General features: G+C 52.7%; 1 protein-coding gene across 4 annotated transcripts in view; it reads right to left on the reverse strand.

Annotated features, from left to right (window-relative positions):
• Positions 1-12,907, reverse strand: part of LOC116941729 (collagen alpha-1(XII) chain-like) — a 109,909-nt gene that overhangs the window by 38,000 nt on the left and 59,002 nt on the right. For all 4 annotated transcript variants that reach the window (XM_032953088.2, XM_032953087.2, XM_032953085.2 and 1 more), the window contains exons 33-43: positions 12,212-12,351; positions 11,808-11,931; positions 9,984-10,127; positions 8,655-8,819; positions 8,166-8,204; positions 6,101-6,239; positions 5,796-5,938; positions 5,485-5,594; positions 4,531-4,689; positions 4,217-4,294; positions 2,996-3,082 (exon numbers count right to left, since the gene is read on the reverse strand). In XM_032953088.2, the coding sequence (XP_032808979.2) occupies positions 2,996-3,082; positions 4,217-4,294; positions 4,531-4,689; positions 5,485-5,594; positions 5,796-5,938; positions 6,101-6,239; positions 8,166-8,204; positions 8,655-8,819; positions 9,984-10,127; positions 11,808-11,931; positions 12,212-12,351 (1,328 nt within the window). The remainder of the gene's footprint in view (positions 1-2,995; positions 3,083-4,216; positions 4,295-4,530; positions 4,690-5,484; positions 5,595-5,795; positions 5,939-6,100; positions 6,240-8,165; positions 8,205-8,654; positions 8,820-9,983; positions 10,128-11,807; positions 11,932-12,211; positions 12,352-12,907) is intronic.

Raw genomic sequence — 12,907 nt, forward strand, 5'->3', positions numbered from 1 at the left:
CAGGTTTTCAAATGTTATGCGTTTAGTTTTTTACGTAAATAATCGATTCCTTAAATAATCAGAGACACAGTTCGACTGCCAAGTGAAGTTACACATCCGTGATCCTGAGGACACCTTTCTAACAGCTTGTGCATCACGAGAACCAGTGCAATGACAACAGAAAACCACCGGCGTTTGCTCAAGCTCCCTGAGATGGCACAATTGGCACTGAACTACATTTAGAAAAAATATTTTTAAAAAATCAACAAGCAGACGCATCTGCGCAAATAAATAACCAATGAGCCACAGTTGTAACAAAAATAACCACTGAAAAAAGCCCACAAACCAGATGACCAACACGGGTGGGGCATTCTGTGGCGTCCGCAGACTCCCCTTCAACATTGGGCCGACGTCGATCAAATGCTTCCAACCACATGCCGACGTTGGGACAACGTCGGCATGTCTGCCGGGTGGTGCTTGAATAGCACCGCATATGATCCCCACTCACAGCTCACCTAACTCCCTCCCCCACCCCACGGCCGCCCCCCCCCCCCCCCCTGCATGGCTGCCTGCGCACGGCACTAGTGACCGGGAGACCGGCACTGAGTTCAAATTCGATCACCGCAGGTTGGCAACTGGCAACCGATTCCTGCGGAATCCTGGTCACGAATGCGCTGATTGAAACTGCGCCGGAAGATGAAATCGTTACCACTGTGACAGCTCTCTTTACTTCTCAGTTAGAAAGGTTAGAATTGTTATTTTGGTGACGAGACCGGTATTCACCGGTTTTTACCATTGTTTTTTTTTCATGGATGTTCCAGTCATCCAAACAAAAGATTTTAACTGTGATAAAAAAAAATCCCCATATAAGCCTTCGTATATTATGAAGCAAGTGCTGTTAGCACGCACTTATGAAGGCTGGCATGGCACTGAGGGGGTGGGTGTCCAGCACCATGCTCGGCCACATTTGTCTTCTCAGTGCTGATGTTTACACACTGCACTAGGGACTAATTTAAGACTGAGTCAACCTAAGGTAGGCTGTGAACAGATATATATTCGTCACCAATGTTGGCCATGAGAGGGAATCAAACTCCAGTAACCGGGTTCATAGTGCAGAGCACTCACCACTGCGCCACCGTCCCCCACATACGCATACGTAGAACACACACTCGCGCACACGCACGGAGGCAGACGAGGTTTGCAGACGGCCTCAGGCACACAGACACGAGAACGCACGTGGCGAGGGAGAAGGATAGGGCGCAGCCCAACCCCTTCCTGCGGCAGCCCTCGTCACTCTGCACTGAACTCCATAGACCAGGTGCCTGGTATCTGACCAAAATCAGTTGCACTCGCTGGCTCTGCCGTTTGCTTATTTGGCCAGGAGGTTGAGGAGGTGCTCGAGGCTGAGCAGCTCACAAGAAGACTTCCGTGATTACCCCTCTTCCCGCACACACGAGCCCATCTGGACCGCATTAATCTACAGACCAGCCTCGTTTGTAAGGCGCGTGGACGCGAATTGTTGATTCACGCGGTGGGGGGGGGGGGGGTTGTCTGATTTATTTGCAGCGTTCACTCAGCACCTGGGGGCATCTCGCTCGCCCTGGCACCCAGGGAGGGCGTATCGGGCGTCACGACCCTGCGTTTGTTGCAGAACTTCGTGATTCGCATCCAGCAGGGCACCCTAGTTATTACTGTGGGTGCTTTAACCAAAAAACAAACCTGCCGTTTGTTTCACATTGGACTTTGTGGAAAATGAGTGCCGACGTCAACGTCCAAATTTACCAAATTCGAAAATTTACAAAACAAATTAATCAACTGGGATGACACAAATCATTGGCAATTATCGCTCCCCCTCCCCTACTGGCAGACTGATGGCCTCCTGCAGGCCGGGTGCCGAGTCCCTTTGTGTAAAGAATTATCTGGGACCGCGCGGCATAAAGGAGGGCGGCAGTACCAACAACACAATTCATCTTCTTTGGTTCTTTCGGTAAAGTCACGTAGAATGAGAATAAAATAATAAAATAAAATAAGACAATAAAATTCTCACGATGTTTCGGCCACAACACAAGTAGCCTTCATCAGGTGAAAGAACAGAACTGTCGGGACGACAGTGCTCCAATGGAAAACTGTCGTCCCGACAGTGCTCCCGACAGTTCTGCTCTTTCACCTGATGAAGGCTACTTGTGTTGTGGCCGAAACGTCGTGAGAATTTTATTGTCTTACTTTATTTTATTCTTTTATTCTCATTCTACGTGACTTTACCGAAAGAACCAAAGAAGATGAATCCTTGCAGTCACGAAAGCTTTAAATCGAAACACAATTCATGATCATTAATACCGATCTGTCGGACTAGCTTTTGGCACGCGAGTCCAATCCCAACCGCACGTCAAGAATCCCACCGCCATCACCATGAGATACAGATTCCGGGGCCCAGCGGGACCCACGGAGGCGACTGCGCAGGATTTGCGGGCAGCTCGTGTTTCTTATCGACGTTATGATCATTAAATACGTTTCTGCTGCGACTCATCCATCTCTCTCGCGGGGGAGGGGGAGGCCACTTCCTGTACAGACGGCAAAGAAGACGAAGGGGCAAAGACTCCGAGGAGTGGGCGAGGAACGGGTTGACGGGTCTGTTCCTGACCACCCAGCGGTCCGATCGTTGCAACCTCATCCAAAGCAGAAAAACCTCCGGCACAATCGGCACCGTAGCGAAAACACCACGCATGGGTGGACATAGGAAATATTGTATGGAGATTGCGTCTCTGTGTCCCTGTTTTTATGTGTCTTTCTGTTACTGTGTCCATGCGTCTGTGTCGTCTCTATGTCTGTGTCCGTGCATCCCTGTGTCCGTGTGTTTATGTGTCTATACGTCTCTGGGTTTGTATGGCTAATTGTCTGTCTACGTGGCTCTCATTCTCCCACGAAAGCAGACACGGAGACAGACGCAGAGAAAGCGAGAGAGCAGACCGAGATACAGATAGTGTGTCAAGCGGTAACAGGTTCATGGGGCACTTACGGGGGGCCCTGGAGGTCCGGGGGGCCCCTTGCTGTCCTGGGCGCAGGAGCAAGCGAGCGGCAACGTGGGGCATGTCGCCTCGTCTCTCTGCAAGTGCAAAGCGGACGTGAGGGGGGCTCTTGGCCACAGCTCGATGCACACTCCATGGCACCTTCCTTTGCTTTAAACGAAGCTGCCGAGTGCAGGTCCAGCAACAAGCAGGAAAACCACATGACCCCAACCAGCCAATCGGAGCTCGTGATGCTTGTGACAACACATCAAATGCTATTTCTAAAACAGAGTTCCCACGTGTTGCAGAGCCGAAAGTGAATGCGTTACATCGGGATCCGTGGTGTACGGCAGTAAATGGCACACCGGCACTTCTCACAACACCACACGTGCAAATACCGGCAATGCCCACAATTCCTATCCCCACTCCACGGTGTTCCGCAGAGAAGACACGGCGGTGAACGTGGCCTGCTGCAGGACGAACGGATTTCATAACGGAACTCCGACACCCCCTACACCCCTTACTTCCCTTGCATCCCCTACTTCCCCTATTACTCCTATATTCCCTACACCCCTTACACCCCCTACATCCACACTGTCCAGGACTGCTCTCTGCGTTAAACAACAACACAGAGAACAACAACGTCATCGCTTGTTACACTAATGGCGGCTTAGTGGTAGAGTGAGTGCCTCGCAATCGCATGGTTGCGAGTTCAACTCCTAGTCGGTGGGGGGGTTTCACTCAGACAATCATCCCTACAGGATCTATAAAATGAGTATAATTTTGTGCGGATGTCAACAGCAGCTGTCAAATGGATAGGACCCCCCCTCCCCCCCAATTAAAATGTAGAATTTCTAACAAATGGCAAATTATAGCACAGGGCTATGACAAAGAGAACATCTGCCAGGAGGCAGCGACGTTGCTCAGCGTGTAATACCAATTGAGTAACTTGCAGTGCTATTTTTTTTAAACCTTGCAAGTTTGAACCGTGACTTCTGGACACGATGGCCTCCTCATTTTAGAATGACATCACGGGACCTTTAACGCCCGCTGCAAAGCAACAGGCGAAGTAGTTTATGGTTAAACACCGTGATATCAACCAGGGCGGCCTTCCAGGAGCGAAGAGCGAAACATCTGCAACAAGCGGTCGAAGGCACCACCGCTGGCTGGTCGGTGCTCCCCCCCCTGTGTCTCAAAGCGTCGAGGTGACACCCTCACCAAACGGGACTCACCAGCGCCGGCAGCTCGCAGCACTTGTCCTTGGCGGGCCAGGTGGTGCCGCACACGATCTCGAACATCTGCAGCTGGAACTGTAGGGGGAACGGGCGGAGGGGACGTGGGCGCACGAGGCCGGATGCCGCCATTTCCTCAGCAGCTCTCAGAGAGCGTGCGAGCACATTCGTGTGTGTGCGTGCTCGTGTGCAGAGGTGCGCGCAGGCGTGCTTGCGTGCATCTCTGTTTGTGCGTGTCTGTGTGCTCGTGTGCATCTTGTCCATGTGTCTGTGCGCACGTCCCCGTGCGTGCTCGTGCGCTCGCATGCGCGTACCGTGGCGGACTTGGGTGCGCTGGGTGTGGAGCGCGCAAGCCGGCCCAGCACTTCACTGCCGTCAAGCGACACATTCCCCGGCACACGGCTCTGCTTCTCCGCGATGAGCGTGCAGTCAACGAAGAGGCGCACACTTTGCTTGGCCACCGCCACGTGCACCTGCAGCAGGGGAGCCGTCGCACGCGCATCCACCGCCCGCCCTGCTGCACGAGGCCCCTCGTTCTCGTCGGACCGCGAGAGATTGCGCGAGCCCCCCCATCACCCCCCCACCCCCGCGCACACCCCAACTCCTCCCGCCTCCCCATCCAGCCCCAGTGTCGCTTCGCAACGCCACGCATAACCCCCATGTGCCCACATTATAAGACTCTTTTTCAAGAGTGGTGGTTCTCACCCTGACTTCTGCGATGCTCTTGCAGACACGAGGATTGTTTTTCTTCACATAACACCAGAACTTTTCCTGACTGTAACGTTAGCACGGTTGGCTATGTACAGTTCAACATACATACATACAACTGCTCAGATTCGTAAATAAAAAAGCACACGCAGTGGGGTGAAACGTCACGTGGCCTGGCAAGGGATGAGGCGAGGACCAATCCAACAGTCACAATTGTGCCCTTTGCCATTGATAAATGGCCGGATTGTCACGGAAAAAACCCAGCACCTCAGTGCTGTATACCTCCTGGCCACACCACATCATGCCTGCAACATCTGGCAGCCCACCTTGCAACTCACCCAATAACTAACCGCTTAGCTTCCGCTATCTGATGAGGTCGAGCACGGTCAGGGTTATGTGGCCATAGGCCAGCAGCCCGAGGCCTATCAACTCACCCCGCTCCAAAACAATGGATTACCCATGGGCGGCTAAAACCTCGGATTAGAAACCAGGTGCTGGGCGATGGCGGCTCAGTGCCCCGGACACGGCCACTTTGATCCTGCGAGACTGCATGTCCATACCTTGTGGAAGGAGCCAAAGAAGATCCTCTGCACGTCGGGGCCGTCGAACGAGATGAACTGGGGCTTCCCCTCCTCATCCACCGTGAAGTAGGTGAGGGTGCGGCCGCCGACTGCGTGCGCATGCACAAACCAGGAGATTGAACAGCTTGCGAGTCCAGTGCTCTGACCGTTACGATGCACCGGAGCGGCATGTCCTTAACGGGAGACGTGATACGCGAGTGTTCCCCGTCAACATCTCCGTGACCCCTTACGGTGAAATCGAACCCGGCCCGGGCGGGTGACGGTGGCGCGGCGAGTGGTGCGGACCGTACCGTCGAGCTGCACGCCGGCCTGCGAGGAGCTGTCCTTGTCGAGCACCTGCCACACGCTGAACGGCTCCGTCGACGTGTCGGGCAGTATGCGCAGCATGAACGAGACCGTGTACTCCTGCGGCAGCCCCTCGGGGTGCAGCTCCCTGCAGCACACGCAGAGGTACACATAAATACACGGGGATGCACAAAGAGACACGGGGATGTGCGGAGAGACGCGGGGATGCACAGCGAACCTCGATGGGCTCTCTGTGTATCCCTGCATCATAGGAATGCCGAATGTCCAATGCAGGAATGGCAGCGAGCACCTGGTGGCCTGAGAGAGCATGGCGTCCTTGTGCAGGCGAAACGCCGGGAAGGCATTGAAGGAGCCGGGCTCCATGGACACGCCGCTCAGGGACGAGTACAGCTTGTCCACCAGACCAAACGCCTCCATCATCTTGAAGCCTGCAGCAAGCAGCCCGGAGGGACACACAGAGGCACGGAGGTGAGAATGGGAGAAGTCAGCAGTGCAGGCCACGTTTACCGGCACCAGCGGTACAACTGGCGTGAACAGCACTGGCCTTGCCAGCCAAGACGATTACGGGACATGTGGCATCTCCACGTGGGGCAATTATCACAAATGACAAACTGTGGTTACTGTTCTTGTGAACTTCACTAACTGATTCCTCCAGCAATGTTGACGACTCGGTCTCTAGCAGACACTCACCGTTTCATCACATCCACACTACGGTCACCTCCGATTAGCACGGTTGGACACATACGGTACGAAAGAAGTTTGACAAACATACATACACTAGCATCCTTGCCCGTCCTAGGACAGAAGCTGTAATATTTACGCAAAAATTTAGCAGGGTATAATTGTATCTTGTGTAAATTTTATCGCAGTGAATCTTGCACGAAACTATGTCATAAAACACCTCACTTCATGTCACTGCAGCACTGCATATAACTGACCTTCAATTTATTCAAATTCACTGCTCAAACACTTTATTCTCTTTTGCTTTCGGTTGCTATGTTTGAAATAAATTGGAAATCGATACAATATCGGGAAAATCACCGAGAAATGTCTCCATATAGAAGGGGCAATTTGCGTTATAAAATGTCGTTTGCGCCTAAACAAATGCAATAGCTTGAGGTGCAGTGCTCTGAGACTTACTTATGGTATGCTGGAGCTCGCCAGAGTAGCAAACAATTTGAATTGGAGGCAATGGTGGCAAAACAGCAGATAAATGTTTATTTTAGCATAATTTGCAAGCATAAAGTTGACCTTGCTATTGTTTGACGTGGCAAATAAATAAATAAATGGAGGTAGAAAATGCAGTGGGATGTGGCGTGGAATTAATTGTCCGGTTAGCTCTAGGTAAAGTGGGGACAATGGACGTTAAAAAATGCCATTTGTGCCTAAACAAATTTTCATTTCCGCTCCACGTTTCTCCTTGCGGAGTGACTTCAATCGTTAACGATGATTAATTAGCTGAATGTAATGGCGGGGAATATTGGCAAAAAATATCATAAAACACCGTTACTGCATGAGACTGCAGCACTGCAGTGATGGCAGTGATTGTTGCACGCAACAATCACTGCAGTGATGGCAGTGATTGTTGCACGCAACAATCACTGCAGTGATGGCAGTGATTGTTGCACGCAACAATCACTGCAGTGATGGCAGTGATTGTTGCACGCAACAATGTGATAAAACAGCTGACGCAATGCCGCTGTGCTACTGTATTAAACGGACACTCAAAGACATTAGGTGAGGTGCTCTAAGACATAGTTATGTTTCGGTTCAACTCGCCAGAGTTGCAAACAATTGTGATTGGAGTCAATGGCCGCAAAGCAGCAGAAAAATATGGAGTGACGTAATGACGCGGGGGAGGGTACCCAATATGAAGTGACGTCAGCTGTTCATGATTATTAATGAGGAGGGGTGGGGGGGTGTCCATTTTCAGGGCGGCACCTGCTAATGAATATTAATGAGGGGGGCTGGTCGACATGGAGTGACGTCACGAGCGTTAAGGACATTCCTGGGTGATTATAATAAGTCTTACACGCTGCAGGTCACAACAAAACCCACTCATCCACTCTCTCATTTACCGACTGACTAACCCACCCACTCATTATTCCACTCATCCACTCACTCACCACACTGTAGGTCACCCCATTTATCTTTTCTCTTTTGGAATGCATCATTGTCGTCATCGTCTCTTTTCCCCAACAATAATCTTGCTCAATTCCAGACATGCGTTACACTCTTATCTACCGCAGCTTTCACAACGGTGCTGTTTGTTGCTGGCCGCTGTTGGGCCTGTGGTCAGCCACTAATTATTGAAAAAATCCATTGTGAAGCGTGAGCGGGGCGGGGCGCAGCACCTGCCACGGAGTATCCGTTGAGGTAGACTGGAGGGCAGGCTGCGGAGAAGACAGGGAACATGGACATACACGCGCAAGCGTCACAAGGCAGGGAACACGCGCAGGCATCACAAGACGCGCCCCCCACGGCCCACATATGGGCGGCACGCGCGACGCATGCTGCTGCGTCGCCGCGGTCGTTTGCGGCCGGGCACCGGTGGCCCCGCTGCGTGCCCCTTGGAACGTGAAACTCCCGCCCCACCCGTGAGTATCGAGGTGGCCCTCTCCTATCTTAGCGCCACAGTATGATGGCAGTACAGCAAGCGGGTTAATTTCCATCTTTTGTGTATCTTCTTAAGGCCACAGCCGGTGCTGGCCGCTTTCCCCCTTCTCTGTGGTTTTCCGCGCACCTCTGAATCGCTCTCTCTTTCTGCGAGCGAACAAAAAACTGCGTGTGTAAAATATTATATTCATTTCCTTCATGTGCATTTATACGGGGGGTGCACCTACTTGCAGAGGCCGCCTCACACATGAAGCCGATGAGCTCGTTCTCGATTTTCCTGAAATCGTCGAAGCTGTCGACGAAGAAGCGGTGCCGCTCGCTGGGCCGGCTCGCGATGTTCGTCAGCTCTGCCACGTCGGCGTCCGCAATGCCGATAGAGAAGACGCTGTAGCCTGCACCCACGATCGCCGCCACCACCACACAGAGAAATCCGTGTCCCCCTCATCTCTCCAGCTGCAGAAAGCGGCTCGAGCCTCCCCCCGTAAACCACGCGGCTTCCTTGTGGTGACGCTCACTCTGAACCCCTCCCCTCTCCGAACCACCGCCCGCTGTGAAAACAGACTCCGCTCTTCCAAACAGCTCACAGCTGCTCGCTCCTTCCTTCTCTGCCGCTCTTCCCTCCCCTCTCATCATCACCCTTCATCCCCGACATCTTGGCCTGGTCATTATGCCTCCTCCCCCTTCCTCACCCCTCCTCCCCCTGTCTGCTCTGTTTCAGAACTGACTACACGACATCCATAATAGTACAGTTGAAACACTACAGCTGGCACACCACAGCCAGTACACTATAACTGGAACACTATAGCCAGAACAGCAACCGGGATTCCACAGTTGGAGCAATCGGAGCCGGACTGCGTTGCGGGGCACGTGGCCGCGCTTCTCGGCAGCGCTCCCCGGTACACCGCGGCATGCCCCGGTACACCGCGGCATGCCCCGGTACAACAAATCGCTTCCAACCGCCCACAATTCTAACAATTGCAGTTGTACTGCAGCCCAAAAGATGTATTTATTCATCTTAAGCCACCAAAGACAAAGATCCTCCATACAGCCTTAGATTATTGGAGTAAGTGCCGTTTGCGAACACTTATAAAAATTGGCACCGCACTGGAGCGGGTGGGTGTTCAGGACCATGCCCGGCCACTTTTTTCTCCCCAATTATGATGTTTACACACTGCACCACGTACTCAATTTAGAGCTGAATTGACTTCGAGGTGGCTCAGGACCAGTGCGGAAGTGTAAAACATCAGCACTGGGCGGGGAGATGACAACGATGGATTGGCGTGGTGTTGGCCATCCACTCCATTTGTGTGCCATGCTGGCCTTCATCATAGGTGCTCGCTAGCAGCGCTTGACCCAACAGTTTTTTCAAGGCTATGTGGGCGATCCTTGTCTTTGTTGCTTAGAATAGCCCATGCTGTACATCCCTGGTGATGCGCGCATGTGTTTGCGTGAATACGTATGTTCGTGTAGACACGTGTGCGCACGTGCATGTAGACATGCGTGTGTGTACACGTGTGCGTGTGTGTACACGTGTGCCTGTGTGTGTGTGTGCGTACCCTCGTGCTGTACGTCCTTGGCAACACGCGTCACCTCGTCCTGCGAGCGCCCATCCGTGATGACGACGAGCAGCTTGGGAACGCCGCGGCGCATCCCAGACTCCGACACGAACATCTCCGTGCGTGCATGCTTCATGGCCCGGCCTGGGGGGTGACCAACTCACCGGTCATTCAGTGGACATGTGGTTTGTCTTGTTAGTTATATAGCAAGCATGATTAGGCAAGTTGCCAGAATTGTGAACATCTGCTGCAGTCTTGGGCCTTGAGAAGGAGGCGTGGTTTCATCAACATGACACAGGGTGATGGCGTCTCGACTCGCTATGTTGCCAAATCAGCGTGCCCCCCTTCGTGTATGTGCAGTTCACATGCGTGAACCTCCACACACGTCAATCTCCACATGCCAACTTTGCGGACACTTCAACACTTGGGAGGATGCCGACCAAGGAGCTGGAGCACTGAGATCAGCTCGTGTGCAGGAGCGAGGTGGATTGTTGCATCTTGTGACCGTGAGAGATGGTGACGGCTTGATCATGAGGGCTTCATCCAACAATTGGTAGATCATCGCTGCTACTGCTGATGATGATGTGACTGTGGCGTCTACTGGTGAAGGGAGCAGTGGATTAAGAGCTGGATCAATACGAGCTCTGCTTGCTGGAAAACAAGATCAGGATGTAAAAGCCAAACATCTCCATCGAGCAGAACAAAGATCAACAAGCAGAGTTTACACAACGGGAATGAATTTTAGGAGCACTGCAGCCCACCACGCTCTACCGCATCGCATGTTAACATCCAGCCGCTCTTACGGAAATAAACACCACACTCGTGACCTTCATTGGCATTGGCGCTTCCTTGGCGGCGCAATGGTGAGTGGCGCACTGGGCTCGCAACCCCGGGGTCAATGATTCGATTCCATCTCCCGGCGCGGAAATCAGAACAATTCTATGGAGCAAGTTTCTCATATCTCGCCCCCCCCTCCCCCCCCGGCAGAATGTGCGGGAACGCTACCTGCCATGGCGGCGCTCAGCCGAGCCCGCAACCACGAAGTCATCTTCCAACAACTCCCAGAGAGGAATGGTGCGGAAATGGTGCCAAGGCGCTGGCTTTTGTTATTCAAGCGTTTACAGAGTTTGTTTGGGGATGGGGAAGCGGTGCGAGTCGTGGGACTCTCGACGTTCCCTGTCCCTACACACGAACCTCTGGCTGAGCACGGCGCCAGGACCAACTCGGCCCACGTGCGGTACCGCCCGTGGTGCCTTGCAAGCCCTGACCCCTGCTACCATCCACACCTCTCATTCACACGGTTGCTGAGCACAGACCAAAGGCACCAAGTGGCCAGCAAATAACAGCACTGTCAAAGTTGTCATTGGTAAGAGTTATACATTCCCATAGACACATAGCAGGCAGGGTTGTTACGAAGCGGTCTATAGTTTAAAAATGACTTGTATTGAGACCCAAAAACTCACGTAAGAACGCATAAACTTACATAGAAACTCACTGGCTCACTTAAAAAAGCCATATACTGTCAAAACTTCGAAACTCATAGACTAACATAGAGACCTGTAGCGCTACATAGAGATCCATGAACATGGAAACTACAGACTGCCATAAATAGCCATAGACTCACATTGAGACTTATGGACTCACTTAAAAGAACCCACAGACTCATGTGGTCGGTTTTCTCCGGCTACTCCGGTTTCCTCCCACATGGACAACAAACACCCATCATTAATTGGTTAAATGACGCTCTAAATAAACCCAACTCAATATTACATTTGGGGGGTAATGGGGGTTGTGGGTAAGCGGGATAGGGGGGTTTGGTCGCACCTGTCTTAGTGTTGCCCCCCTTGTAGCGGACGTTCCGGATCCCGTCGAGCAGAGACTCCCGGCTCCGGTGAACGTTGAGGTTAAACTCGGTGCGCGCATCGTCGCTGAACTGGGCCATGGCCACCTGATGGGCACACCGCAGCACGTAGTGCGGTGATAAATCATGCTAAGTCATCATCGTCGTGACCAAAATCATCATTGTCTGGTGTCTCTGATACCACACCTGCCATGCAGTACACCGCGTCACGCCACGCGGCGGTGCACCACACCACGTCACACCACACCACGTCACACCACACCACGTCACACCACACCACGTCACACCACGCCGCGACGGCACAGCATTGGCGCCGAGCCCAGCCGTGCGCTGCCGCTCACCGCCCGCTCAGCGCCGCGGCCCTCACCTGCGTGCCGTGCGGGCCGATGTTCTCCAGCGCGCCCGCTAGGCTGCCAAGGAACCTCATCACCTTGTGGAAGTTGTCATCCCCGATGCTCCACGAGCCGTCCACCAGGAACACGAGGTCGGCGCGAGCTGAGCGGCACTCTGAGTGCACCCACGGAGACAGAGATCCCCCCGTGACCAATCCACTCCGCACACTCGCTCGCTCGCTCACCGGTCACCAGTCGCCTCTTTGTCGCTCTTCAATTGCTAGTGCCTCAGTTTTTGTGACCGTAAACTTCACTCGCCGATTCCTCCTGCTGTGTTGAGGACTCAGTCTGCTAATCACCGACTGCTTTGCCTCGTCCACAGTGTTGCAGCCACTACACTGCAGGCCACAACACTTCTCTTTCTGCTTCTTCCCTCACACTGCTCCACCTTGGAATTCCCTCCAATTGCTATCTATTTCCACCAACCTCTTGCAATAAATAACCGATCTCAATTCAAGAGACATGTTACCCAATTATTTATTACAACATTGATGGTGCTGCTTGTTGCTGGCCACTTGTCGTTTTGGACATCTGGGCCTGTGCTTAGTAACAATGTAAAAGAACCCAGTTGACAGGGGCAAGCAAGGGCACATGAAGAGAAATACAAAGATCCCCCATTTACCTTTAATAATTAATTTGTTGGGGCAAGTGGTGCGAGTTGACACCTATAT

Source organism: Petromyzon marinus, chromosome 12 (assembly GCF_048934315.1).
Source record: "Petromyzon marinus isolate PM22_M1 ecotype Great Lakes invasive population chromosome 12, UKy_Petmar_22M1.pri1.0, whole genome shotgun sequence".
Taxonomy (NCBI): domain Eukaryota; kingdom Metazoa; phylum Chordata; class Hyperoartia; order Petromyzontiformes; family Petromyzontidae; genus Petromyzon; species Petromyzon marinus.